This window comes from Strix aluco, chromosome 24 (assembly GCF_031877795.1).
Source record: "Strix aluco isolate bStrAlu1 chromosome 24, bStrAlu1.hap1, whole genome shotgun sequence".
Classification (NCBI taxonomy): Eukaryota; Metazoa; Chordata; class Aves; order Strigiformes; family Strigidae; genus Strix; species Strix aluco.
The window spans coordinates 8,364,222-8,391,826 of record NC_133954.1 but is presented as its reverse complement, the minus strand read 5'-3'; the positions used below and the strand labels follow the sequence as shown (position 1 = coordinate 8,391,826).

General features: G+C 65.0%; 2 protein-coding genes across 5 annotated transcripts; one reads left to right on the top strand and one right to left on the bottom strand.

The window, feature by feature from the left end:
• Window positions 1–11,203: 11,203 nt before the first annotated feature.
• On the top strand, window positions 11,204–24,248 carry SP2 (Sp2 transcription factor). 4 transcript variants are annotated; one of them, XM_074849279.1, is made up of 9 exons: window positions 11,224–11,304; window positions 13,268–13,433; window positions 14,180–14,325; window positions 17,106–17,181; window positions 17,784–18,737; window positions 19,310–19,631; window positions 21,655–21,829; window positions 21,911–22,104; window positions 23,240–24,248. In XM_074849279.1, exons 4-9 carry the CDS (start codon window positions 17,119–17,121, stop codon window positions 23,338–23,340), a joined length of 1,809 nt encoding a protein of 602 aa, XP_074705380.1. In that variant the 5' UTR covers window positions 11,224–11,304; window positions 13,268–13,433; window positions 14,180–14,325; window positions 17,106–17,118; the 3' UTR covers window positions 23,341–24,248. The 4 variants fall into 4 exon arrangements, with proteins under 4 accessions (XP_074705378.1, XP_074705380.1, XP_074705379.1 ...); XM_074849278.1 differs by lacking the exon at window positions 14,180–14,325; XM_074849277.1 differs by lacking the exons at window positions 13,268–13,433; window positions 14,180–14,325 and having other exon boundaries at window positions 11,204–11,304.
• LOC141934055 (uncharacterized) lies at window positions 24,066–27,528 on the bottom strand. The gene is made up of 7 exons (XM_074849281.1): window positions 27,491–27,528; window positions 26,884–27,046; window positions 26,247–26,755; window positions 26,044–26,114; window positions 25,627–25,872; window positions 25,042–25,288; window positions 24,066–24,919 (listed from the first exon to the last, which is right to left on the bottom strand). Exons 2-7 carry the CDS (start codon window positions 26,982–26,984, stop codon window positions 24,810–24,812), a joined length of 1,284 nt encoding a protein of 427 aa, XP_074705382.1. The 5' UTR covers window positions 26,985–27,046; window positions 27,491–27,528; the 3' UTR covers window positions 24,066–24,809.
• Between the last annotated feature and the right edge of the window lie 77 nt (window positions 27,529–27,605).

Sequence of the window (27,605 nt, the reverse complement as noted above, 5' to 3'; positions counted from 1 at the left end):
TGCCGGGCGGCGCGGGGCGGAGGCACAGACAGACCTGCAGGGCCAAGGAGGGATGGGCGGGGAGGGGGGGGGGGGGGAGAGAAGAGCTGTGAGAAGAGAGGGGGGCACACCTCCTCACCCCCCCTCTGCACGCTGGCACAGGGAGGGGTTTGGCACCGGCGACACCGATTCCCCGTCCCGCACCATCACGGTCCCACCATGCCATGGGTGACGGCAGCCCCCCAGCGCCCGCGATTTGGGGGACACCCCGCAGCCCGGTGTGACACCAGGACGGTGGCACCAGGCGGGGGGGGACCCCCTCAGCACCCGTCCCCGTGCCCCTGGCACAGATACAATGCCGGTGGGTCACGGCTGTGGCCCAAAGGGGTCGGTGCCTAATTCTGAAATCTAAGGAAGCCGCCAGCATCTGCCTCGTCCCCTCCCCGGCCACGTCCCTCCAAGTCAGCTGGGGTCCCCACGGCGACGCGAGTGACGTCCCCAAGCCCCTGCCCCAACACTGGGGGGACACAGCACCCACAAGGCCACCCCGGCTCTCCCTCATCCCAGCCGGGCTGGGAAACCATCGCCCCCATCTCTGCTCCTGCCTCAAGCCCCTGGCCCAGCTGGGAGCCCCCAAGCCGCTGGGGGTGAGGGGGGGGGGCAAAACGCAGCCAGGGAGGGGGGGGCTGCACCCCCGGGGTAGTTGGCAGCAGGATGGGGGAGTGGAGCTGGCTGCGGGGAGGCAGCGGAGCCCCGGGGCCGAGCCGCCGGCAGCTCTTTGAAGCCAGGCTCTAGGCTGCCTTCGCCCGCAGCCCCGGACCCCCGGGCACCCGCTGCACCCCCAGACCCCCCGGCACCCGCTGCCTCCCCGGCACGGCGGCCGTGACTCAGCGGGAGCTGTGCAAACCCCACTGGGGACGGGCCCCACCCCAGTGTCGAAATCCACCTGCCGCCACCAGCTCCCGCCCCCCAACTTCCCACCGGCGCTGCGGCGGGGGGCAATCGAGACCCCCCCCTTCCCACAAACCCCCACCGTCCCTTCCCAACACTGTCATGCACTTCCAGACACCCCCACGTCGCCCCCCCCCCCAGCTCCCCGCCACCCCCAGCCTGTCTGGGACAGGGACAGACCCCCAGGGAGACACCTTGGGGGGGGTGCTAACAGCTTTGGGGTGGGGGATCCCCTGTGCACAGAGGCCAGACCCCCAAAGCCCCCCGATCCCCAGCACTGAGTTCGGGGGGGGGGGGGTGTCTCCAATGCTGAAGACCCCCCCAGCTCCGTGGGGACACCTTTTTCACCTGCCAGGTGGCACCGGGGAAGGCAGGGGGACCCCCAGAATAGCGGTGGGAGCTGGAGGGGGGGGGCAAAATCCCCCCAGCAGAACCCACCTCCACCTGCACTACCAACACCCACAGGAGCTCGGCGTTGAGCCGGTGCTGGGGTGGTTGGGGGGGGACGAGCCCCCCGGGACTGGCAGCCCAAGCAAGTTTTGGGGTGCTGCTCCCCGGGGGGGGCTCAGCTCTGCCACTCCAACCCGGGGGGGGGGTTGGCACCAAATTCAGAGCCACGTCCTCGGGACCATCCCTGCCTCCTGGGGATGCCAGCAGGGTAGGTGATGGCTGGCACCGAGGGGGGGCCATGGCTCCCACTGGTCCCCAGTGGGGTCCTGAGCCCCCCCAGCCCGCTGCTCCCCGTGGGTGTGAGATTGGGGTCAAAACCACAAAACCCCACGGTGACAGCCCGTCACAGGGCTTTGGAGTGGCAGCTGGCACTGCACAGCCCCCCCTCCCCCGGATCTGGGGACAGAGAGGACTTTGCAGGGATGTCCCCCAGCCCCCCAACCCCGACAGGAGGAGAAGGGACCCTCCGCGGGCTCCCGGGCAGGTCCCACCCGACGCAGACCCGGCACGGCCACGCTGAGCTCCGGGCCGTGACGGCCGTGGCTCTCCCGGCACGCCCCACTCCCAAACACTCCCCCCGGCTCGGGGGGGTCCCACGGGGACCGAGTCCCCGACCCACGGCCCCACCACGCGCACCGAGACCCCCAGCCGGGCCGCGCCACCTCCACCGCGGCTACACCCTCCCCAGCTCCAAAACCAGGGAACCAGCCCCAGTGCTGGGATTTGGGGGGGGGCGACGGGGACTGGGAGGGACCCCCTCTCTTTGACCCTGCCCTGCCCGGCTGCCCCAGCCACGCGTGGAAGCTCCCAGGGCGTTTTTCCATCCGGGAATGACGACAAAAATCCCCAAGGGCCCCCAGCGTCCCCCTCCTTGGCGGGGCTCGACGACGCGTTGGCCATTTCACCGCAGGGAAACTGAGGCACCGGCGAGTGATGCGTCCCCGTGAGTCACGGTCCAGGCTGGGCAGAGGCGGCTCTGCCCGTCTCCCAGCCCCAGCCGGTGCCTCGCCCCACGGCGGGGCTGGGCAACCAGCGCTGCCCGCGGCCCCCGGCCCCGGCTCCTGCCCGGCCGGGCTCGGCGAGCCCCGACGGGTGGGTCGGGGATGATGGGCGGGGGTGGAGCTGCGAGTTTTGGGGTGATGCTGAGGGGTTTGGGGTGATGCTGCGCCTTCAAGGGGTGATGCCGTGGGTTCGGGGGTGATGCTGCGGGGGTCGGGGGTTGACGCCGCGAGTTTCGGGGGCTGATACCGCCGGTTCGCCGCTCTCACCCCCACCGCAACGCTCCCTCGGGCCGGAGCGAAACTCCCCCGGGGCTTTGTTTGGCGGAGGGGGGGGCCACAGAGAGCCCCGGGGGCGGTGCGGGGGGGCCCAGCCCCCTTGCCTTGCACCCTCGCACCGGGGCTTGGCACCGGCGCGGGGGTCGCAGCCCCGTGGGAGGGGGCTTCGCGCTGTGAATTGGAGGGGGGGAGTCGGGGGGACGGGCGTCTCGGGAGGCGAAGGGGCCGGGAGCCTCGGGGCTCGGTGGCCAGTGGACGCGGCGGGGCGGCAAGCAAAGACTTGCCGGGGCTGGGCTGGGCCGGGGCGGCGGAGCCGCCAGCAGCACGTTCCCAGCCGCCGGTCGGGGCGGCCGCGGCACCGTGACCCCGTCCCGGGGGGGTCCCGTCGGGGGTCCCCGCGGTCGCCCACCCTCCCGCCGCGGTGGCCGTCGGGGAGATGGAGGCGAGCAGCGCCCGGAGCGGAGGGGGGGTACGTACGGGTCTAGCGGCAGCGAGCTCCGGGCGGCTCCGTCCTCATCGGCGTGGCGTGGGCGCTGGCTCCCGAGGGGACCCCGAGGGACCCGCGCGGCTCCCCAGGGACGGGGCACCCACTGGGCCGGGCGAGCAGGAATGGCTGGGTCCCAGCCCGGCTCCCGGCTCTTCCCTCCTCCCCACCGTCCCAGCTCCACCCCTCCCCGGCCCAGGTGATTTTAACCCTTGGAGGCAGAGCCCCAGCCCCGCCGCTTGACAGGAGCCTGGTCCCGGTCCCAGGATCCGGCGCATGAAAGCGGAGGGAGGGGACGGGAAGTTCGCAGCAGACACCGCAAACAGGGGGGTAATTAAAGAAGAAAGAAACAACCGCCTCCCTCCCGCGCCCGTGGCCGCCCTCCTCCTGCCGCCCTCCTGCCAACCCCCCCCGGGGACCCCCGCGCACCCCGCTGAGCCCAGTTGTGTGTGTGTCCCTCCACCCGACGGTGGCACAGAGAGGTGGCCGCCTTCTCCTGTCCCCAGCGATGTCACCCGTCCCGGTGGGGGGCTCGTTGCCCCCCCCCCACCCCGTCGCGGCTCAGCCCCGTGCCGTGGGGTAAATGGGATGGGGGTGCAGGGGAGGAGTTTTGGGGTCAGATCTGGACGTGTTGCGGGGAGAGGGATGCTGATGGCAGGATCCACCACAACCCAGGTGGATTTGGGGCAGCCCAGAAGGGTCCAGGAGGTCCCAGCTGAGCCTGTCCCCCCTCAGCCAGGGGTGTCCAACCCTCCCATCTCCCCTGCCCCCACCACCGAGGCTGCCAGCGCAGGGGGCTACCGGGAGGGAGAAACCCCAGGAGCTTCCAGGTGGCAACGCCAAGGCCAGAGGAACCACTTAATCACCAGGGCGTCGTGTCCCCATTTCCACAGCCAGAATCCCCAGGCCAGGCGCGAGGCTGGCTACTGGTGGCCACAACCCCTCGGGGACCCTCGTGGCCCTGGGGGAAGCCCACCCAGCTCCAAAACCCATGGGAAAAGGTCTTAGTGCCTGGGCAGAGCCAGGACCTTCGGCCAGCAGCACCGTGAGTCCGGCTGGCCAAGCCTGGCGCGTGGGAGCCCGCATCTCCCTGGTGTGCTTGCCAAGCACCCGGCCGGGCGGAGGGTGCGGGGGAACTCCTTCGCCCTGGGGAAAACTCTCCTGGTTTTCATCATCCCAGGGATGGCTCCACCGCCGCCGCCGCCAAAACGTGGCTGCCTGTGGGCTGAGCGTGGCCCCACGGCTTGGCCAGGCACCAGAATGGGGACCCCAGGATGGGGACCCCGGGATGGGCAGGGGCAGGGCAAGCTGCCAGTGGGGGTTTGGCTGGGAATAGATGGGTGGTGAACACACGCTCCGGTGCCCAAATGCTCTGTGGGACATGTGGGGGGATTCAAGGGGGACACGGGGGGTCCCCAGCCCCGGGGTCTTGCTGCCTCTCCTCCCCTGCGCCTGCCTGGGAGGTGCCAGTGGCCATTCCTGTGGCCACGGGGAAGGGGGATGCTCCAGCTCGGGGACAGTTTGGGCCAGGGTGGTGGCCCCGGGCTCACCGGCTGCCTTCCAGGCGCCATATCGCGGCCGCCGGCAGCTCTCCGGGGCAGGGAGCAGTTGGCACTTTGCATGTGCAGCTCCGGGCACCGGCCAGAGCGATCCCCAGCCTGATCCCAACCCCCATCCCGGCTGCGCCACCACAGGGAGCGGGGACCCCACGATGGGGACACTGGCCGGGATGTCCCCCCCGGCCCCCAGGAAGGATGTACCTTTCCCCATGCACATGTGGCATGTCCCTTCGCTCCAGGGTCTCCTCCCAGTCCCCCCAGTGCTTCAGGGACTGGTGGTGCTGGAGGGAGATGGGTCCCTGGCTGGGGGTCCCAGGTGTTGGCTGCTGTGGGTCCTCTCCCACCCTGGTTCTGAGTTATGGAGGGGCTGCGGGGCAGGAGGACGTGGGACACCCTGTGCCTCCTCCGGGGACAGGGATGAGGACCTGGGAAGGCCGGGACTCGCTCATGCCACCAGCACCGGGCCCCAAGGACCCCCTAGGATCCACCTGACCCACCCCAAAACATCGCTCCTGGGCTGGGGGGGAAGGAGCTGCTGGGACGTGGCCGGGGGCAGTGAGGGGCGGTGGCAGGGGCGGTGGCCCAGGGCTCTGGGGACCGTGGGGACAGTGGGGACGGGGGTCTGGCGGGGACGGGGGCTCCTGGAGCCACCTCGAGTGGAGCTGGAGCCCCATCTGGGACCACACATGGGGAGGAAAACGCACCAATGCGGGAGGATTCCGGGGGGGCATCTCCTCGCCATGGAGCGTCTGAAACCCCGAGCCGTGCCTTGAAATTACAGCTAATTACAGAGCCCATTTGCATAAATTACAAGGCGAGAGGCAAATGCCTCCAACCCTTCCCGAGTGCTCAGGCAGCAGCAGCCGCTCCAGCCGCTCGTGGGGGACCAAGGGGCTGGGATGGGGGGGGGCCTGGGGTCCGCACGGACCCGGGGCAGGGACAGGAGGGGTTGGTGCTCCCCAAAACTGCAACCGGGCCCCCGGTGCACGGGTGGGGGTGAGGCAGCAGCCTCCCCCTGCACCCCCAACCCTCGCCCCACTGCTGTCCCCAGAGCCTGGCCCTGATGGGGGGGGACACACGGCCCTCACTGCGCCCCGATGGGTGACGGGGGGGATGAGAAGGGCTGGTACGGGGCATGGGGGGGGCACAGCAGAGGGGTGTGGGGATACCCCTGTCCCCAGGGGGAAATAGGGTTGGGGAGATGGAGGGATGGAGGGAGGGAGGAGGAGAAGCACCTCCTGGTTCCCCCCCACCCCGGGACCTGGAGGATGGAGGGATGGGGGTGGAGGGATGGAGGGATGTCCCCCCAGGCCCCAGGAGGATGTTGGGGGGACGGAGGGACGGCCAAGGCCCCTCCCGGCCCCGGGGCAAGAGCACTTCAAACGGCTCCTGGCTCGGGGGAACTGACGGCAATTTCCTCCGCTGCCATAAAACAAATTGGTGTCTGTGGGGGGAGCGGGGGCCGGCTCAGCACTGGGAGTGTGTGTGTGTGTGTGTGTGTGTGTGTGTGTGTGCGCAGGTCCCACATGTGCGGGGGGGTTGGGGGGGATGCGTGAGCCCCCCCCGCGCTGCGCCGGGTCCTTGCATGCGTGCACGTCCGTGTGCGTGTGCACCCACCCACACATGTGGGTGCTGAGCTCCACGGAGGTTGGGTGCCCAGGAGCGGGGTGCCCTGGGGTGAGGTCCCTGGGGGGGGGGGGACTTGCAGTGGGTGCCACAGGGCTGCGCCGTCTGGGTCGCCCCAGCCCTGGGGGGAGCCCCGGGAGTGGCCGCGGGGCCTCAGACGGGGAGAGCCGAAGCGCTTGGATCCTCCCCCAAGGTTTTGGGGGTGCTGCCCCAGGCCCTGCACCCAGACAGCCCCGGGGGAAGGGGGGTGACGCTGGGATGACCCTGCAGGGTGCAGCCGCGGGGGGGGGGGGGGGCACAATGCCAGGTGGATCAGGTAGGACTGGGGGTGGCCCTGGGTGCTCCCAGTCCCCATGGGGGTGTCACAGCCCCGTGTACCCTTGGCTGAGCAAAACTGGCGCCCAGTATGGGGTCCCTCAGCCCAGACTGGGACCTGGTGGGATCTCCAGCACCCCCAGGGCGGGGTCTCAAATCCCCATACCCGGGGTAGAGCTGGGGGGGACACATCCCCGTCCCCAAGATGTGCCATCATGGGGATGAGGATGCAGCCCCGTGCCAGCCGTCGTGCCCCCGGGGACGCAGCAGAGCTGCGTCCCCGGGGGCACGACGGGTGGCACGGGGCTGTCTGCCTGGTCCCCGGGGGGACAAGCTGAAGGCAGGGCACCCGCCTGCCTGGCAGAGATATCTCTCGGGATTATCGCGACAGGCTTCCCCTGCCCGCGGTGCCGTGCCAGGTCACGGCGTGCCCCGAGGGAACGTTTCTCACCAGGAGCAGGAATTACTGTCGGGACTCGACCTCTGCGACGTAGCGACGGAGCTGCCGGCTCGGTGTAGTTTTAAATAAGGGTTTTAATTAGTCTCATGTAATCTCCCTGCCTATCTGTGCCCGACCGGCCCGGCTGTCAGTCACAGTGTGGGGAAACCTGCCTGGCACGGAGGTGGGAAGCACCCGGCATCGCGTACCGGGGATGGGGATGTGTGGGTGCAGCGGGGACAGGGACACATGGCTGCGCTGGGGATGGGGACACTGGGGATGGGGACAGTGGAGATGGGGACACACGGCTGTGCCGGGGGTGGGGACACTGGAGATGGGGACACACGGCTGCGCTGGGGATGGGGACACTGGAGATGGGGACACACGGCTGCGCCGGGGATGGGGACACTGGAGATGGGGACACACGGCTGCGCCAGGGATGGGGACACTGGAGATGGGGACACACGGCTGCGCCGGGGATGGGGACAGTGGAGACAAGGACCCATAGCTGCTCTGAGTATGGGGACACTGGAGATGGGGACACTTGACTGCACTAGGGATTGGGACAGTGGAGATGGGGACACTGGCGATAGTGACACTGGAGATGGGGACACACGGCTGCGCCGGGGGTGGGGACACTGGAGACAGGGACACTGGCGATGGGGACAGTGGAGATGGGGACACACGGCTGCACCAGGGATGGGGACGCTGGAGACAAGGACACACAGCTGCGCCAGGGATGGGACACGCAGCTGCCTCGAGGACAGGACACATGGCTGCGCTGGGGACAGGGACACTGTACTGCACCAGAGATGGGACACACGGCTGCACTGGGGACGGGGACACGGTGCTCAACCAGGGCTGGGGACACATGGCCACGCTGGGGACAGGGATACGTGGCTGCCACAGGGGACAGGGCCACACAACCACACCAGGGACAGGGGCCACCCAGTCGTGCCACTGCCACCTCCCCCCGGCGCGGGGCTGTGCTGGGACTCCCTTGGGGTTGGGGTTGTTGGGGAGCACCCAGCCACCCCCCAGCCCACGGGGCCCCACGCCAGCCTGTCCCCATCACCAGTGGCCCCACGGGGCTCAGAAGAGGCGTGGAGCAGCTCCGTTCTCTGTGGGACCAAAGGGTGGACACCAGGCCCTGGACAGCGGTGACAGCACCGTCCCCCCTTGCTCGCTGCACCCCGGGAAGAGCCTCCGCAAAACCACTTTCTAATTCTCTGAAAAAACAATCAGGAATGGTTAATGACCTCGGCTGGGCGCGGGGACAGGGACGGGGACGGGCTGGCGGCTGAGGAGGTGCCGTAATTGCGGTAATTGAGCGTGGGCTTGGGTGCTCTTCCCACGCCGGGGCACATCCCGCTGGCACGGGGCATGGGGTGGGTGGCAGGGGGCTTGGGGACAGGGACTGCAGGCATGGGGACCGCGGGGGATGGCGTGCCCTCGCCCCGTGACACAGCTCCAGGTCCTCTGGGTCCTCCTGGTGCAGCCTGGCTCTGCGGGGGTCCCTGCCTCGCTGCGTGAACCTGTGTCCCCATGTCCTTGTGTCCCTGTGTCCCCATGTCCCCAGTGTTCTTGTGTCCCTGTGTCCCATACCCCCATGTCCTTGTGTCCCTGTGTCCCCGTGTCCCCAGTGTCCTTGTGTCCCCATGTCCCCTACCCCCATGTCCCCGTCCCAGCCTTGCTGTACCAACCCCATGTCCCTGTCCCCTCTCTCGCTGCACAGACCCTCGTCCCTGTGTCCCCCGTCCCAGCCTTGCTGTGCCAACCTGTGTCCCTGTGCCCTCTCTTGCTGCGCAGCCCCTTGTCCCCATCCCCACCTCACTGCATGGAGGTGGTACAGTCGGAGCCGTGGGGACGGCCCTTTCCCAGGGACGATGACAGCGATCGTGCCCGCGCTCGCGTCCGCGCCGGGCTCACAGCCGAGAGCCGGCGTCACTGCCCGCCTGGGGAAACTGAGGCAGGGAGCGGCAGGCTGGGACTTGTCCCGGCAGCCGGGGCGGGAACGCCGGGAGCAGAGCCGAGGCCACACGGGCACCGGGCCAGGCGGTGGCCCTTGGGCACCGGCTGCCTCCCTCCAACCACCAGCTGCCCAGGGTCCCCCCACGGGGGTGGCCCCACTCCCCTCCCTCACCCCAGCACGGTTGGGGTGCAGCCTGCTCCGGGTTGAACCCATGGGGACCCCTGTGCTGGGGTCCCCTCCCGGGAGGGTGGCAATGCCAGATGGGGACCCCACGGTGTCCCCCTACAGTGCTGGGCTGTGGGGTCCCATTCACGGGGTGTGAGGTCAGAAATGGGGTACGGGCCAGGCAGCGCCACGGCGTAGCCGCGTCCTCCACGTGCGCGTCCCCGTGCCCCCGGCACGCGGAGGACGACGCCGGCGCGGCGTTGGGAGCGTCGGTGGCTGCGGTGCCTCCCGCAGCGTTTACGAGCTTGGCCGGAGTTGGGTCCCGGGGGCGGCTGTGGGCGGCCCCCACCCAGGGGACCCCGCCGGGCACCCAGCCCCAACCCTCCCCTTCCACCTGCCACGCTGGGAGCCGGGCTCCCGCCAGCCTTCACCCCACGGCGGCGGGACGAGGATACAAGCGCACGGGGGCTGCTTCATCCGTCCCGACGCCCCAAGATGGGCCACCGGGACCCCCACACCAAGGCGTTCGGGGCGGGGGGGACCGGGGGCTGAGGTGGGGGTCGGAGGCGCCGGTGCCAGGCGGTGAGTAAGCAGGAGCATGAGGAGGGGAGGTAATTAAAAGGGAGGCACTCGCCACAGCAAGTTCCCACAAATGAAGGCCCCGGGGCCATAGACACTGCACAACAAAGCACCGAGCAATTATTTGGCTCCAGTGGGAGGTGCTGGTCCCGTGGGGGCTGGAGCCAGCTGGGCACCCCCGGGGCCCTGGCAGGCCTGGCATGGCGGGGTCGGGGGGGTGGGGGAGAGGAACCACTGGGGACCCCCCCGCAGCATGCGGGGTTCCCAGTCACAGTGGCCCCTCAGCTGCGTGGGTCTGGGGTGGGGAGTGATGTGGGGGTGGCAGCTGCCCACTCTGCACCCCAACTCGCTCCAAGCACCCTGACACCCCCCGCCCAGCACCCCAAACTCTGTGACTGCGGACCCCTCTGAGTACCCCGATCCCTGGAGGGAGATGGGGCACCCTGACCCCACTGGGCACCTTCCAGGCACCCCAACCCCTGCAGGGAGACGGGGGACCCCAAACCCCCCGGGTACCCCCACCGCTGGGGGAGGTGGAGTCCTCCAGGAGCAGTGGGGCTGGGCGCCACCAGGTTTGGGGTGTCCCCCCCTCGGGTTTTTTCCCCCCCCCGCTGCCCCCCACACCGGGTGGTGGTGGTGGTGGGGGATCTGCCTCCCGCCACCTGCTTTGGGGAGCCCGGAGGGGACGGTGATGGGCGCCAGGCAGGGCCCCCCCCCCGCTCCGGTGCCTCAGTTTCCCCATTTGTAGGGCGGGGGGGGGGGGGGGGCGGCTCCGCCTGGGCTCAACCACGGCTTGGGGGGGTGGCAGCACCAGGGACTCCCCGGGGGCACCGCGGAGGAGGGAGGGTCCCGCCCCCGGGGGGCTCCTAAGAGGGGACGGGCCGGGGTCTGCGGGGCCCGGGACCCCCCGGGGATCCCCGGGACTCCCCGCCCCCGCGGGGACCCCGCTGCCGTCATCAGGCTTCAACGTTTCAGACCCCAAGCGCGCGGCCAATCAAAAGCGGAGTTCGGCTGCCTCCCGTCTCCCATTGCTTCCTCTGCATGTCAATCAAAATGGCTGCGACCAACCGAGAGGCGGATTTTGGGTAGCTCCCGCCTACGAGGAAGTCCACCTCCTCCGCCTCGAAGGCTTGTCAATCAATCACTGGAGGGCGACGGGCTGAGCTTGCTCCCATTAGCCAGCCTCGCTGTCAATCAGAGATCTGCCCTCCCATTGGGTCTCCGCTTCCGTCCGTCACCTCAGAGGTCCGCGCCCATTGGCGGAGCTGCCACTCCATCACGGGTCCTATTGCTCGGCGGTGATGCCCATCAAGCCGTAAATCGCGGTGGATTGGCCGACGGTAAAGCATCTCGCCGTCTGTTGGCCAGAGCAACAGCAAGCCGGGTGGGGATTGGTCAAGAGGCCGCCGAGGGGGCGGGTCACCTAGGGCGGTGCCCGGGCGGCCCCGGAGGAGGAAGATGGCGCCGTGAGGGGGTCGGAGCCGCCGCCGCCACCACCGCTCCGGCCGGTCTGTGCGGGCCCGCGGCGGGGGCGGGCGCGATGGAGCGGAGGGCGGCGGGGCGGGGGGCGGCAGCGCCAGTGGCGCTGGGCCCGGAAGGGGCGTGCGGCCTCCCCCGGCCCGCCCTCCCCGAGCGCCGGGCGGGCGGGCGGCGCTTCCGGGGCCGGGGCCCGGTCGGAGGCGGGCTCGCCATCTCAGCCCGCCTCCCCGGGGACCGCTGCCGCCGCCGGGAGGGGCTGGGTGGGGCGGCCTCGCGGCTGGGGGGGGGGCTGGGCCGTGTTCGGGGGGTGCCCCTGTACGTGGCGGGGGGGACCCGGGCTGTGCTGGGGGTCCCCCGGGGCCGCCCGGCTTGGGGGGCGGAGGTGTGTCGGTGCGGGGCGACCCTGCCGGGGGTGCCCGGGCAGCTGCGGGGGGTCCTTGGGAATGGGGGTGTCCGTGCTGGGCTGCCCGAGTCGCGGGGAGGGGGCGCAGGGAGTGCCCAGGTCTGGGAGCCCCCACGCGTGGGGGGGCGCTGTGTGAGAACCCTCCCCAATTTTGAGGGGAGGGATGCGTGAGGCTGGGGGGTGCTGCTGTGTGTCTGGGGGGGCTGTGTGGGGAAGGGCGTTTCAAACCCATCCCATTCTGGCCCCTGGGACGTGGAGAGCGATTCAGGGTTGTTCCCGGTACCGGGGGCTGCAGGGCAGAGCTGGGGGAGCCCCCCGGGGCTGGAGGTGCAGCAGGGAGGTGAGGACCGCGGTGGTTATCCCTGGTCATTGGGGATGTGCAGCGCAACAGGATCTCGGCCGCTCAGGGAGCCACGTTGATGCTGCTGGAAGTTTCCACCGGGGCCTGTTACTGCTCTGGGGGAGCTGCCGCTCGAGGGAGCCCCACAACCCGCTTGCTCCCGCACCTCAAAACCTTCTTTGTATGTGCAGAGCGAGGAGCTGCTCCCTCCTCGCCGGGGCCGGCCCTTCCGCAGAGCATCCTCGGCAGCGCGGCCCTCGGCTCGCTTTATTTCAGCTGCTTCTCCTCTTACTCCTTCTTAAACGCAGCCAAAGTGCCAGGGAATTTCCCCCCAGCATCAAGGAAGGAGAAAACAAACTCTGGTGTTGGCAAGTGACTGTAAGGCCTGCGCTGTCACAGAGTCAGACCAGGAGTTAAAACAACAACAACAGCAGCAACAGAAATCCTGGCCAGTTTATTCTAAGACATTGTTTGATTTCCTGCTTTTAATATGTAAATACGCAGGTGTTTGAGCTCCTTTATGCCCGACTTTGAATACTTGCTGATGGCCATGACAAACATACGGGGCTGCTACCATCGGCGTGTTTTTTTCCCCCATGACTGTGCTTAGCTTCATAATCCTGAGCAGTTTTTTTTGCAGTTGCCAAGGTCTTTCATGGATTTTAGGGGGACTCTTGGTTCACCTTCATGCTCAAGGTGCTAATAAAACCGTGGTAACTTAGATCAGGTGTGTTAATTGGCTTAAATCGAGTGCTGAAAGTTAGGATCATGTTCCCCCTCCCTGTGCCCCCAAAAGCAGATCCATCAGGGGGATGGGAGGAGTATTTTGGGGAGCAGAGACTCCTTTGCAACTGGAATACCTGGACTGCTGGCTTGTGCCCAGTCTGTAAATTGCTGTGGTGTTTCCTCTCTCAGAGGGGAGCTATGAGAAGGTAACAAGGATATCGTGGTGATAGGGCTTGAAATCGTGCTCCAAAATATACAAAACCTTTCCAGACTCCCCCCAAAAGGGAATTTTGTAGCTGTGTAGAAGTGCCTGCGCTGCTCGAGCTGCAGGACGGGCCGTTGGTTGTGGCTCTGAGGACTGGCAAGTACCTTCTCATCAGCGTTTGCCTCTGTCCTGGGCTCCTCCGCTGAGCTGGGAGCCGTAAATCCCGCGGAGAACTGCCTGGCAGCTCCCCGAGGAGAAGGGCTTGTTCCTGGTTAGGAAGGAAAAAAACCCCATTTCTCCCCTTTATATCTCTTGTAGAATATTGAAGATAATGGCACAGTTTCCAAAGTAAATAAATTCTTGGGAGAAGCGAAGGAGCCGCCTCTGAGCAAACCTACCAATCGTGCTGGTGTGAGCGGTCCAGCTGGCTGCTAGCAGGCGTTTCCTCCGGCTGGACATGGGGTCTCATGGGCTGGCGCGGTTGGTAAGTTTTCTCTTCCTACAGCTCCATCACTTGAGTCCTGTGGACTTTTTTTTTCCGTGTGCTGTGAGCTCACGACGGGCTCTGAGAGCTCCTCGAAGCGCTGTCAGGCAGACCTCAGGGTATCTGGACAGTTGGTCAGGACGTGAGGCGCTTGGTTCCTGTGTCCCGGGGCAGGAATGAGTCCTGGTTTGAGGAACTGAATAAAGGAAAAGGTTCTTGAGCCACAAATCACAGAGTTTTCAGTTCCTTTCTCCTTTTACAGGAGTGAAGGCGGGGAAAGGGTGAGGAAGCTGTTGTTTCCAGTCTGCAGGGAGATGGTTTCCATACAAAACTGCACTTGTGACAAGCTGAGGAAGAGGAGGTGGCCAGAAAAAAATGAATTTTATGAATCAGTGCCCTTTAGTTGCCTTAAGGGAAAGTCCTCTTCCACTTGAGGCTTGGCTGGGGGTTTACAGAAGGACAAACTGGACCTGAACTACTCAGCAAATTCTTTGTGGGGTGTGAATAAGTGTGTAACGCAGAGCGGGCGATGGTTTCAGGGCGCGTGTCTGTGCCAGGGTGCTGCAGGGGAGCTCCTGCTTCTCAGGAGGGTCTGTAGCCCCCAAGGCGGATCCAGAAACATTGGCACTGACTGTCCCTCTCCCCGTTCTGTCCTGGGCAAACACGTGGAGAGTGAAGCCGTGTGCTCTGGTACCCGCTCGTTTTCACTGTGCTCTGAGTAGGTTTATACCATGTTACACCCTCAGGATGTGAAACTGTCACTGCTGGACTCAGAGGTGAATTGTACAAGTGAGAAACTCGTGGAGGGATTACACCGCAACTGCAGCGACCCAGAGCTTCTCCCCCAGTCATTATCCTTATTTATTTGTTCGGGCTAATGGGATCTCTCCTGGTATGTGTCTCTCTCTCTGGCCAGCTCAGCATTGCTCTTATTTGTAGTCAGGGCTGTTAATCCTCAGCAGTGCCCTAATTCTGCTGAAAGGGAGGGTGCAGCCATTGAACTCGGGCAGCCGTACAAGCTCCTGGCTTTCTGGGAAGAAAGCGTCCTTTTATCACAGGCCAGCTTGCTGGGTGCGAGCGTCTGATGCTTTCGTCTCCGGGAGGTTGCCACAGCGAGTGGCTTCAAGGGAATGGATGCCCTTCGCTAAGGAACGGGGCGAGTTATTTCCATGCGATGCCATTCCAGGCGCCTGGGACTCTGACCTGACTCTTCCCGGGGATTTATGCGCTCGGTCGCAGCAGGGCTCTGAAAGAGCCTCCGTGGTGCCTCGAGAGGAGCCGTGGAGCCTGTGCTGGCGAGGGGCGAGCTGCCTGTCTTTGGGAAGCCAGCTCCTTGGTGACTTGGCCCGGGGCCCGATCGCTCGATTTCTTAGTGGGTTTTTGTTTGGCGAAAGGCTTCGCCCTCCCAGGGAGGAGACGTCTGTCTGAGTCCGTGCCGCGTGGGACAGCCGAGGGGTGCAGGGGGAGCTGAGGGCCTTCACCTCTGGTTTTATGTGAGTGTTGCCTGCATCTCAATTACCTGGAGGATTTTTCTCCCAGCCTTAAGCTGTAGTAAGATGTGACGAGCGGCCCTTGCATCGGGCAGCAACACATACGCCTCCTGCGCCGTCCCTGCTAGCTGACAATTTCAAAACCAAAAGAACCCCCTTATTTTCCCACTGCAGACGTGCCTTTTGCCTGGGGCTCTGCAGCCATGTGCTGGCAGCGGATGCTGCTTCAAGCAAGGTCAAGTTCACCCTCCCTGCGGTTGGGTGCTGGCCCCGTCGCCCTCAGCCAGCCTGTGCTGATGCCTCTTTCCTCCGACGCTGCTGAGCCTTTGCTGGGCCGCGGAGCACGGCATTTGCTGCCGTTGAAACAAAACCCACGCCTGGTTTTCCCCACCCGTGTAGTCCCTCGTCCTCCCCTGGATCTCCCGCAGCTCCCCTGGGCAGGGGTGTGAGGTTGTTAAACGGTGACTCTGCCTGTGGCAGATCTTCACTTCGCCGAGCGGAGCCCAGCGCTCTGCCGCAGTCCTGGGACACGGTTCTTGCCCGGTCCCTGTAAGCAGCAAAAAGCCACTCGCTGTGCTTACACAACAGTCAACTTCTGGCTGGTACGATCTGCTATAAGCCATCCAGGACTTTGTATCTTCATCCTGCTACTCATCCTCTGCCAACATTTCCCATCGCTCCTGCCATCCGAGCATCTCTAAATGCCACAGCGCTGGCTTCCCGTCGGCTCGCCTGCGCTGGGGCTGCCTGTCAGAGACGCCTTGAGTAAACCCCTAGCATCTGTATTCCTCAGATGGCCGTAATTCCCCGTTTGAAGTCAGGACGTTGTCAGCAGCGGTAATAAAGAGCATTCGAGCTCAGACAAGTTCTCCCTGGCACCTTATCTAGGCAAATATTATCAAGCTATTGAGCCATACAGCGATTGCTGGATGGGGGTGACTGGAGAATTTGCCAAAGGAAGTGTTGAGGATGAAATGTCTTTCTAGTCCAGAACAAAAGATTTAGCAAATTGTGAGGGTTTAGGAGTCTCTTTCCCTGGCTTTGCTGTCTTAAACCTTTAAAAAGAAACTGTTGTAGCTGCCCCTGTGGCAAGAGCAGCCTCAGCCTCGGTGTTATCGCTCTGCGGCATTCTGGGCAGAAGTGCTGAGTGTCAGAGTTGCCAAACTCCCGAGGCGAGTGTTGAGAGAGGAAGGCAGCGAAGCCACAGGGGCGGTGAATCTCCCCCATCCTCACAGCTGCCCCTCGGGGCGGGGGGGCCCTGCCTCATCCCACGCTCCCACCGTGCCATCGGAGGAGCCGCGGCCGCTCGCCCTGCGCCCTCCCTGCCCGCCTGCGCCTGCCGAGGCCCTCGAGCGACCGGCTCCTCCGCCGTAACTTCACCCCTCGCCTCTCCCCGGCGCACAGATCCCGTTTATTTAACCGCCGTAGGCTCGCTGGCCCTGGCTCCCGTGGGCACCTCCTCTCCTTCGTGTGCCGCCTGCTGCCGCGCTCTTCTCCGCGCTCGCCGACAGCTTTTCTCAGCCTCCCGAGGTCCCGCTGCCAGCCAGCACCAGCAGCTTTTTTATTCCCTGAAATGACCTTTTAATTACATAACGACTTACAAACACTCGGCACCGACAACATACCAAAATAATTGAAACAATGTTTTTCCAGCCTTCAAAAACACCATTCTGTACCAAAACTCTGTCCTTTTTGATTCCCGAAGTTAGAAAAACAAGTTAGAAAAACATCTCGGGGAGACGGCATGAGCTGGGAACGGGGAAGCCGTTCGCTCGCCAGGCTCTCGCCTCCGCGTTGAAGTGGGGGGCTCAGCAGGGCTGCGACGGTCTCTGTCAGCCCGGGGGGGGCCGTAGCTGCGGGTCAGGGCTGTGCTGGGGTGCAGGCAGATGAGCAAGGGCTGCAGCCGGTTGCTCACCGTAATTGGCATCTCCCTTTGGTGGCAAACAAAGCTCAAAGGAAAGTGCGGGGAGAAGGTGATGAGGTGGTGAGATTTCTCTAGCCCCTCAGTAACCCCCCTGCTCCGCTGAAGGCGTGTGGGTGAGGTGTGACGTTGGGGACGATGCAGGGAGACACCGGGAGAGGCTCTTGGGCATTGGGGCCTCGGGCTGGGCGCTCCGAGGAGCTGCCGTCTCAGCTCTGGCTGCTGGTCTTACTCCTTCATCTCTCTGCTTCCTCCTCGCAGATCAAGAGGCAGCATGGCTGCGACTGCTGCCGTCAGCCCCAGTGAATACCTGCAGCCGGCCGCCTCCACTGCCCAGGTGAGCACGGGGGCATCGGCGGGCTCCTGGCTCCCCCCTGGGGTGGAGGGACAGTTCTGGGGTGCAGGACAGCAATCGCTGTGTCCTTCAGCCCCTCCTGCCTGCGCTGTAGCCGGCATTGCTGCGTCAGGAGGAGCAGGACAGGCTGGGGAGCTGCGCTCTGGACTTGTTCCCAGCCCCGACACCAACTCTTCCGGAGTGTTGTTTCTCCTCCCCGCGGTGTGTTTTCCTTGAGGACCTCTGGGTCGCGTTAGAAGCTGATACCACAGGGTGGTCTTGGAATTAAAGCTGCCTGTGACACTCCAGGGTGTGTGTAATGGGTGTAAATACCAGCAGACTTGCAGGGTATTTGCAGCTTTATAGAGATTGTAAGAACACAGGCACCACGATTAAAAGGCAGTCGCCATCCTGATGGCTGAAAGTAGTGTGAGGAGGGTTAGCTAAAGGCACACGTGGTGTGGGTAATTAAGCAGTTCCTTTAATAAGGGGTGTCTCGTTGGCGTGGACGGGCTCACTTTCGATAGTGTGTACCCTTTCCTTTGCTGACCTGATCTCCAGATGTTTGACACAAGCCCCTGTCTCTAACTTTCCTGGCTCCCCAGGACTCGCAGCCGTCTCCTCTGGCCCTTCTCGCAGCCACATGTAGCAAAATCGGTCCCCCCGCCGTGGAAGCCGCCGTGACTCCTCCTGCCCCTCCTCAGCCAACGCCTCGCAAACTCGTCCCCATCAAACCTGCTCCGCTCCCTCTGGGCTCCGGTAAGAACAGCTTTGGGATCCTGTCGTCGAAAGGGAACCTCTTCCAGATCCAGGGCTCTCAGGTCGGCACCTCCTACCCCGGGGGACAACTGGTTTTTGCCATTCAGAACCCAACTGTCATCAACAAGGGGACCCGCTCGTCCACCAACATCCAGTACCAGACGGTGCCCCAGATCCAGGCTGCGGGGGGACAGACCATCCAGGTCCAGCCCAACCTCACCAACCAGATCCAGATTATTCCAGGCACAAATCAAGCCATCATCACCCCTTCCTCTTCCTCTCACAAGCCTGTGCCCATCAAACCGGCTCCGGCGCAGAAGGGTGGAGCTTCGCCGGTGCAGGGCGCGAGCAACGTGGTCAAGTTAGCCGGTGGCAGCAACGTGACTCTCACCCTGCCCGTCAATAACCTGGTGAACGCCGCTGAGCCGGCCACGCAGGCTCAGATCCTCGCAGAGAGCCCCTCAAAGCCCAGCAAAAAGACTCGAAAGAAAGCCATGTCACCCGCCCAGCCTGCTGCCGTGGCCGTGGCCGAGCAGGTGGAGACGGTGTTGATAGAGACCACGGCGGAGAACATCATCCAGGCGGGCAACAACCTGCTCATCGTGCAGAGCCCCGGCTCTGGGCAGCCGGCCGTGGTGCAGCAGGTGCAGGTGGTGCAGCCCAAGCAGGAGTCGCAGGTGGTGCAGATCCCGCAGCAGGCCCTGCGCGTGGTCCAGGCCGCCTCTGCCACGCTCCCCACCGTCCCCCAAAAATCCTCCCAGAACTTCCAGATCCAGACGACAGAAACCGCTCCTACCCAGGTACCGCCTCCTGCGTCCTCCTCCGAGGTCCCTCTGCCCTGTTTCTCCTCTGAGCCCTCACCCGGGCTTTAAAAAGCTGAAGGGTTTTGTGAGCTGCCAGACATCCTCAACTTGGCATCCAGTTTAGGCATCGCTTGTGTGGATTCTCTGATGTCTGAGGAGGGTTGGGAGCGCAGCTGTTCCCTCCGCAGGGCTTTATTAAGTCTCTCTTGCTGGCCACCTCCTTTTACAGTGGCCTTGAAACCTCTGCTGTGCCACCAGCATGGGCTGGGCTGAGCCAGCCTGCTCAGAAGCTTTGGGGAGACAGAGAGAAGTGGGACAGTGGGGCTTTAGAACTCTCTTTAGTGTTTCCTTTGGCAACCAGGCTGCAAGGCAGCTCTTTGCAGCCGTGCAAGGCCAGGACCTTTCTTCAGGAGGCCCATAAAGGGACTTCAGATGCTTGGGCAACTTCTGCTCTTTGGCTCGTCGCAGGCCCAGATTCCTGGCTTGTGTGGGGAGGGTGACCATCGCGGTGGAGATGGCTGTGCCCGGTGGCAGCGGCTGGTCTCATTCCTCTTCTCTCCTCCCACCAGGTCTACTTCAAAACGCCGTCGGGTGAGCTGCAGACAGTGCTGGTCCAGGAAGCCCCAGCCATGACGGTGGCTCCGTCTGGGACCTCTTGCAGCAGCCCCGTGTCCCGCAACTCCGGCACGGGGAGCGGCAGCAGCAGCACCAGCAGCAGCAGCAAGAAACCAGCCACGCGTAAGGAACGCACCCTGCCAAAGATCGCTCCCGCCGGAGGCATCATCAGCTTGAACGCGGCTCAGCTGGCGGCCGCGGCGCAGGCCATGCAGACCATCAACATCAACGGCGTGCAAGTCCAGGGCGTGCCCGTCACCATCACCAACACCGGAGGTGGGCTGCGTCCCGCTCTGCGACGGGGCGGGAGGGACAGCAGGACGTGGGCAGCTCCCCGATCCGCAGGACAGAAAGCCACCCCCCCACCAGCCAGCAGCGCTTTTTGCAGCTGGGATACTGCAGCTTTGTAAACAGATCCCTTGTACCCTGAGGCTGAATGTTGCTGCCTGTTAAATGTTATCAGCTTCTGGAGCTCCCGTGTCGCTCCAGGAGGCCCCGAGTGTTCCGTAGGGTGTCTCTTTGGTGGTTCTGCTGGGTGTTTCCAAGCCTGGCTGGGTAAGCTGTGTCAGGGAGGGTGGTTAGCGGAGGCAGCCGAGCTGTGCGGTCGTGCCGAGCTGCAGGACGTGTCTGAGCGCAGGGGCTGAGCCTGCCCGAGAGCCCAGACCAGCTCCGGCTGCTCCCAAGCTCTGTGCCGGGGTAAGGCTGAGCTCTGCCCAGGCCCTTGTGTCTTTTTTTCTGGAGAGCTGCGACCCAGCCAGGCAGAGGGACGCGGTGCACCGGGGTTTTCCCTCCTGCAGACCCCGCTGCCAGGTCGCGGGACTGGGACATCTCACATCCACTGTAGCCAAACTGGGAGAGGTGTGTTCGCACACACACAAGCTCTGTGCTGCTCCGTAGCGAGGGATCACCTTTCCCTGAGAGTGAGCCCAGCCCCTCACCACCACGGGGCGAGTGTCTTTAAGCCAAAAATAGCCAGTGGTGGCCGTGGAGCGGCCTGTGAGCCACAGGCAGCCCTGCTGCCCGCCTGCCCCCATGTCACCGGCTCCTGGTGGCCGCTCTGTCCTCCCCTCCTGCCCAGAAAACCTTCCCCAGCCCAGTCCTGGGGCAGTCGAGGGGCGGAAGCTGTGTCTGAGGGAAGTTTTATCTGCTTTCTGATCCAGAAAGACCTGCTGCCGCGCGGTGGTTTCTCTCTCAGCAAGAACCGGGCAGGAGGCCCGGCTCGGTTTTGCAGTCGGAAGCTGTTCTTTCTTGCTTGACTAAACGATGTCAGCATAAAACCCGGGCCAGCGTGGTTTCGTGCTCCGCAGCAGGCCGCCGTCCTCGCTGGGGTTGCTTTTAAGGGGGTTTTTAATTGCTGCTTGACGTGTAAATCCGGGGCCAGCCGCGAGCGTCGGCGAGATGCCACGGGCAGATTTGGGTGCTGTCTGCGCTGCTGCCCGCAACGCGCCGCAAGGCTGGCGGGGGCCCCGCCACAGCCCCGGCTGCGAAAGGGACCGGTAGGACCTGCTGGCTGCTGCCTGTGAATGAAACAAATTGAGTCGGGTCTCAGCCTGGGCTCAACTAGGATGTGCCCGAGCGGCCACGGGGCTCGCGGTGCTGCCAAAGGGCTGCCCCAACCCTCGGCTTCACACTTCCCCTTCCCATGGATGTGGTGGCACCTTTGCTCTGCCTGCGCCCCCGATCCCATCCTCCCTCTCTGTAGTCACCCCTTCTTCGTTCTGCTGTCAGATCCCACTCCTCCTCCTCCTCCTCCTCCTTCCCCGCTTGCTGACGCTGACCCCATCTTCTTCTTTCTAGCCCCTGTCACGGCTGCCGGGTGCTGTGCAAGGCCCAGGCTGCCGCCTCCGTGAGCGCCCGAGCGTGGAGCGGCCCTTAGGGTCCGGGGTAAGTCCCATTTTTTTGGTCAATATATTGCACGTTTTTTCAAAGTTTCTTTTTTGTTTCCTCTTTGGTCATTTCCCCACCCCGAAGGGTCAAACCAAAAACTTTGAAAAACCGCACAGTATATTCAGAAAAAAGGGACTTACCAGCCCCGCTTGGGGACCAGCACGTGGCGGGGCAGGGGGGCTGTGGCAGTGCTGCATGCAGGGCTGGGGCTGTCGAGATTTGGGGTGTCCCGTCCCGCACACGGGGTGGGGAGGGGTTGGGGCGGGGGGGTTTTTCCTTCCAGGAAACGTCTGGAGGGGTTTTGGCAGGACCCGCGCGAGGAGCATGGACGGACGCGTTGGGCAGCGGCGCGCGGGCACGGCCCCGCCGGGAGCGGAGGGGCAAATCCTGACTCCCCGCTTTTCCTCCCCAGGGCAGCAGCAGCTGACGGTGCAGAACGTATCCGGCAACAACCTGACCATCAGCGGCCTAAGCCCGACTCAGATCCAACTCCAGATGGAGCAAGCGCTGTCCGGAGAGATTCAACCCGGGGAGAAGAGGCGGCGGATGGCCTGTACCTGCCCCAACTGCAAGGACGGGGAGAAGAGGTGAGCGCAGAGACGGAGAGGGGCAGCCCTGTGCCACCGGCACCCATCTCCAAGGCTCTAAACCCCGGTTTTCCTCGCCAGGCCGGGCGACCCAGGGAAGAAGAAGCACATCTGTCACATCCCCGAGTGCGGCAGGACCTTCCGTAAGACCTCGCTGCTGCGCGCTCACGTGCGCTTGCACACGGGCGAGCGCCCTTTCGTCTGCAACTGGGTCTTCTGCGGGAAGCGCTTCACACGCAGCGACGAGCTGCAGCGGCACGCTCGCACGCACACAGGTCTGCGGGGCGCGGCGTGGCTCCTTCCCTCTTTCCCCCAGGTGGCCCTCAAATCCCGTGCGGGGTCCTGAGCCTTGTGAGAGAGCCAAGGGGATGTGCTGAGCCCAGGACTGGGGTGATTTTGGGCCAGTGCAAGTTGTCCTTGGGGTTTAACTGAGTTACTGGGAGGGACTGGAGAACCTGGTGAGGAGGGTTGTGCTGCCTTTGGGCTCTCCAGGTGATGGTGGTGGCAGAGATGATGTGGGAAGGGGCTGGGGTGGAGCAGCTGCAGAGGGGATCTGATACTGGGGGGGGTCACTGTCATCCGGGGATGTCTCCGCTGGTTTAGGGGATGCAAGGGATCGGCCACAACAACCCCCAGCAGCGCTACAGGCTTGGGGAGGAGTGGTTGGAGAGCTGCCAGTCAGAGAGGGACCTGGGGGGGATTGGTAATGAGCCAGCAGTGTGCCCAGGTGGCCAAGAAGGCCAATGGCATCCTGGCCTGTATCAGCAATAGGTGGCCAGGAGGGACAGGGAAGGGATCTGACCCCTGTGCTCGGCACTGGTGAGGCCGCCCCTCGATGAGTGGGTTCAGTTTTGGGCCCCTCACTCCAAAAAGGCCATTGAATGACTCGAGCGTGTCCAGAGAAGGGCAACGGAGCTGGTGCAGGGTCTGGAGCACAGGTCTGATGGGGAGCGGCTGAGGGAACTGGGGGGGTTTAGTCTGGAGAAGAGGAGGCTGAGGGGAGACCTCCTGGCCCTCTGCAACTCCCTGAAAGGAGGGTGCAGAGAGGGGGGATGAGTCTCTTGAGCCAAGGAACCAGCACCAGGACGAGAGGGAATGGCCTCAAGCTGCGCCAGGGCAGGGTCAGACTGGCTCTTAGGAAGGATTTCTTTGCAGAAGGGGTTGTTGGGCGTTGGAATGGGCTGCCCAGGGCAGGGGGGGAGTCCCCATCCCTGGAGGGGTTGAAGAGTCGGGTTGACCCAGCGCTGAGGGATCTGGTGGAGTTGGGAACGGTCAGGGTGAGGTTCATGGTTGGGCTGGAGGAGCTTCAGGGTCTTTTCCAACCCAGATGAGTCTGTGATGAAGGTTGGTGACGGGGCTGCCGGGGCCGTGCCGGCTGCCCCCCCTGACGGCCGCCGCTCTCCCCTGCAGGTGACAAGCGATTCGAGTGCGCACAGTGCCAGAAACGCTTCATGCGGAGCGACCACCTGACGAAGCACTACAAAACCCACCTCGTCACCAAGAACTTGTAGGGCCGGGCGCTGCCCCCCCACCCCTCCCTGACCGCTGACAGACCCCGCCAGGGCACCCGCCTGCGATGCCGCACGAGGAGAGGAGCCCTCGGGGACGTCCTCCTGCCCTTCCTCTGTCCCCCCGCGCCCCCCCCCCGCAGAAGAAACCCTTTGTGAAGGGTGCGAGGGGCCCGCGGACCCCCAGCGCCACTGGCTGGTGGCCCGGAGCCCGGTGAAACATCTCCCGGCCACGCAGGAGCCGAGCACGGAGAGGGGACGGGACGCTCCGGTGCGGGCGGGCCCGGGAGAGGCTCCACAGCACATTCCTACTTTATATTTAAAGTCTATAAATAGCTATAAATATCTATATAACCCCCTTTGGAAGGTCCCTTTTTTCTATGGAGATCGTTGCCTTACGCTCCCCGCTCCCGATTACGAACACTGTGTATCGTGAGTGCTTTTTTAAATCTTTTATTTAATTTCTCTGTAAGATGCTGCCCATCTTCTTGCCTCCCTTTTCTCCTAACGTTTCATTTCCAATACTGAAGACATTTTGGTTTTTTTTTTTTTTTTCTCTCTCCCTACGTTTCCGTTTCCAAGTCACGTGGCGTTTCCTTTTGAATTTTGGGACTTCAGCCCCTTTTTCCTCCCCCGTGTGCTGCCCGCCATCCCCACTGTGTATAGTGTACATTGTATCATAGATTATATTGCTTTTGTGTTTACTACATGTTTAAAGAACATATGGCTTGTTATTTTTGAGCTTTTAAATTAAACAAATCCACTTTATTTTTTAGTTGTAACTGCCCGAGGTTGTTTTCTGGATTACGTGACAGATCTGTTAGACTTTATTAACTGTAACTGGTTGGCCGGTGTGGAGTCAGCCGGGAGCTTTCCTTGCTAAATAAATTTAGTCACCAGAGGCAAATCCAGTGCAGCGTGTGCCGCCGAGGGTCCTTTCCTTCCCGGGCCGGCACGGTGCGAGCCGTGGTGCTGGGCCGGGCACCGGCGCGACCGGGGCTGCGCCAACAACGGTGGTGAAGAGCTGAGGGCGAAACGCTCGGGGCGGCTGCAGGGAGGGCGAGCGGCCGCCCTTCTCCAGCCGAAAGACAGTGGGGTTTATTTACAGGAATCCCAAATACGAACTTATTTACAAGAAAACGGCCCTGAGCCCGTCGAGTGGAGCCGCTGCTGCGTGCGGGAGCAGCTCAGCCGCCGGCTCTGCCCCCTGCGCCCAGGGACTCCCCGGCACCCCGAGCGTCCCTCACCCCACCCAGCACCCGCGACCGCGGCTTTTCCCCCGTGGGGACGCGGGGCTGAGCCAGCCGGGGGAATCCTCCAGCCGCAGCCCCTCCGCAAGCACGAGGACGCGATCCCGCCGTCCCTGGAGTGTCCCTACCTGTCCCCGTCTGCGGCACCGGAGGGGTCCGGGCTCGTCCCCCCTCCCCAGCCCAGTGTGGCCGGAGGGCCGTGGCCATCCCGTGGGTCTCAGCTCACTCCATCTTCACGACCATCTTCTTGACGGCCCGCCGGGACGTGCCGCACTTGCTGTTGATGACGGCGTTGAAGTTGCAGCCGCGGCCGCACATCTTGGTGACGTACTCTGCGGGGTGGAGCGGGACACGACCCCCTTCGTGGGTGGCACCGTGGCTTTTCCTGACCCACCACCGTGGTCGACGTAGCACCGGGAAGGGACGAGGGACCCCGTCCCACCCCGTCCTTTACCTTTGATGGCGTTGACCACGGCCACGGGCAGGCGGAGGGGCCGCTCCATGGTGGTGTTGTTGTGGGCGATGCGTTGCCCCGTGGCCGAGGACCGGGCCAGCGTCTCCCGTGAGAAGAAGTAATCGAGCAGCCGCCGGGTCATGAGCTTGGGCTTGGTGGTGGAGACCTGCGAGAGGTCGTCCAGCTGCGGGTGGGTGATGTAGACCCCCGAGTTGGGGACCAGCTCCAGTTTGGGCCTCCCGTTCTCCTGTGGCGAGGAGGAGAGCTCTCGTCTGTGTCCTGGATGGAGCCTGGGGACCCCCCTGCTCCCTCCCGGGGCTCCCCTGGGGTATCCTGACCCCCTGCATCCCTTGAGGACCCTCTGGGCCACCTCTCCTGTGTGCTGGGGAAACCCCCTTGTCCCCTCTGCTCCAACCACTGCACTGTGCCCAGTGGGACCCCAGGAGCTTTAGTGGGACCCCAGATCCCTGGTGGGACCCCAGGAGCTTTGGTGGGACACCTGGACCCTTGGTGGGACCCCAGGTCTCTGGTGGGACCTTGGCAGCTTTGGTGGGACCCCATGAGCCCCAGCTGGCCCCAACACACCTCGACAGGTGAGGCCCAGAGCGGGGTGCCATCAGGCAGCGTGTCCCCTCCGCTCTCCTCCCAGAGACAGGCTGTGTCGGTGAGCACGGCCGGGCTGCCAGCTCCCTCCTCTGTGCCCAGGCAGGGGGGGAAGCCGCTGGGCAGCTCTGCCTGCAGCTGCCAGGCCAGGGGGCTCCGTGGGACATCGGCCGGGGCGCAGCCCTGCTCCCCAGGGCTGGGAGAGGAGAAGGGCTGGAGCCCCCCAACCTGCAGGGACAGAGCAGGGTTGGCTGGGCACGGGTGTCCCGCTCAGCCCAGCGCTGCTGGGGGCCGGGGCCAGGCTGGTGCCCAGCCTCTGTGGGGTGAGGAGCTGCGTGGGTTGGGGACACAGGGGCAGAGCTGTCCCCAGACCCCCACCCTGTGGGGACCAAGACCCACCTGCGCGGTGGCATCACTCTCCAGCAACCCCACGAGCCCCTTGAGGAACTGGATGTTGCTGTCGCTGACACCTGCAGGGACACGGTGGGGGCTCAGTCGTGGGACAGACCCTGTCCCTGGGCAAGGGGGGGGGGACCGGGCAGCTCCCCTCTGTCCCCCACAGCCCGAGCAGCCTGTCCCTGTCCCCTTCCGTCCCCACTCACCCTCATCTGTCCCAGCGCCACCCAACAAACTGCGTCCCCTTCGCAGCCCACAGCGGGGACACCCCGCCCGCCCGCTGCCGTTACCAATGCAGCCGGTGCCCGCCGCCAGCAGCGTCCTGGTGGCAGTGGCAGTGGTGGCAGCGGTGGCCAAAGGTCCCCCGCAGCCACCCCCGGAGGAGAGCAGGTCGTTCTCCTCCTCCAGGCTGCGGACGTGGCTCCGGAGCTGCCGGTTCTCCAGCTCCAGCTGCCGGATACGGCGGTCACGGTGCAGGACGGCCTCGTCCCGGGCTGCCAGCGCCCGCTGCAGCTCCGCCACCTCCACCTCCAGCTCCCGCAGCAGTCGGGCGTACAGCCCCGTCACCCTGCCCGCCCGCGGCCCCCAGCCCCCCTCGGCACCCCCCAGCTCCCAGGGGCTCTCCGGTCCCCGCGGGTGGCTGGGGCTGGCCTGGGACCCTGAGCACAGCCGGGGTCTCTTCCTGGCTGTGATGTCCTCAGCGAGCAGGAGGGCCCTGGGGACACGGAGCGGGGGACGAGGTCAGCGTTGGGCCCTTGGGGGTCACAGCCACCTCCTCAGTTTGGGGACACGGCGGTGCCACCGGTGCTGGCACAGGGACGTGCCACTGCCCCCAACCCGTACCTGCCGTGGCCCGGGCTGGGTGTGGGGGGCTGCGGGGCTGCGGGGTCCTGGCCCCCCCAGTGCTCGTCCTCGTCCCAGGGCTCGGCCCCGCCATCGGCCATCGGTGCCAGCGTCAGGGCGCACCAGCCCCCGGGCGCCTCGCCGGGGCCGCGGGACCCCCCTCCTGCTCAGAGGGGACCTGGCGGGGGGACACGGGGTGGCCCCCCAGCACCCCCCTGCCTCATCCTGTGCTCCCTGCCCACCCCGTACCCACCTCCCCTCGTCCCTGCCGTGTCCCCTCTCTGTCCCCATTCCCCCCACCCCCAGGGCCCTGCCTGTCCCCAGTGTCCCCCCTGGCAGGTCCCCTGCCCGCCACCCGCCTGTCCCCACCTCCCTGCCCCACAGGCCCCTGTCCCCTCAGTCCCGGCCCTCCCCCGCCCTGTCCATAGTGTCTCCCAGCCCCATGTCTTGCCCCCCCTTCCCTGTCCCCAAATCTCTGTCCCCCCCCATCTCCCAGCCCCTTGTCACCATCCTCCCAGGCCCAAATATCCCCCCCAGTGTCCCCCCAGCCGCTGTCCCCCCATCCCCTCGCTGTGTCCCCTGTCCCCGCCCCCCGGGGACGTTGTACCTTCACGGGCCCCCCCATGTCCCTGTTTACAGCCCCGACACCACTTCCGGGTCCACTCCCGCCCCCCGTCCCCTCCAATTGGCTGCCAGAGCTCCTTGGCCCCGCCCCGCCTTGG

Coding starts and splice junctions, on each gene's coding strand:
- LOC141934055 (XM_074849281.1), bottom strand. CDS start 26,984: ATGGCCGATGGCGGGGCCGAGCCCTGGGACGAGGACGAGCACTGGGGG. Junction 25,873..26,043: donor AGAGTGATGCCACCGCGCAG/GTGGGTCTTGGT, acceptor CTGTCCCTGCAG/GTTGGGGGGCTCCAGCCCTT. Junction 24,920..25,041: donor CGTGGTCAACGCCATCAAAG/GTAAAGGACGGG, acceptor TCCACCCCGCAG/AGTACGTCACCAAGATGTGC.
- SP2 (XM_074849277.1), top strand. CDS start 17,119: ATGGCTGCGACTGCTGCCGTCAGCCCCAGTGAATACCTGCAGCCGGCC. Junction 17,182..17,783: donor CGGCCGCCTCCACTGCCCAG/GTGAGCACGGGG, acceptor CTGGCTCCCCAG/GACTCGCAGCCGTCTCCTCT. Junction 22,105..23,239: donor GCACGCTCGCACGCACACAG/GTCTGCGGGGCG, acceptor TCTCCCCTGCAG/GTGACAAGCGATTCGAGTGC.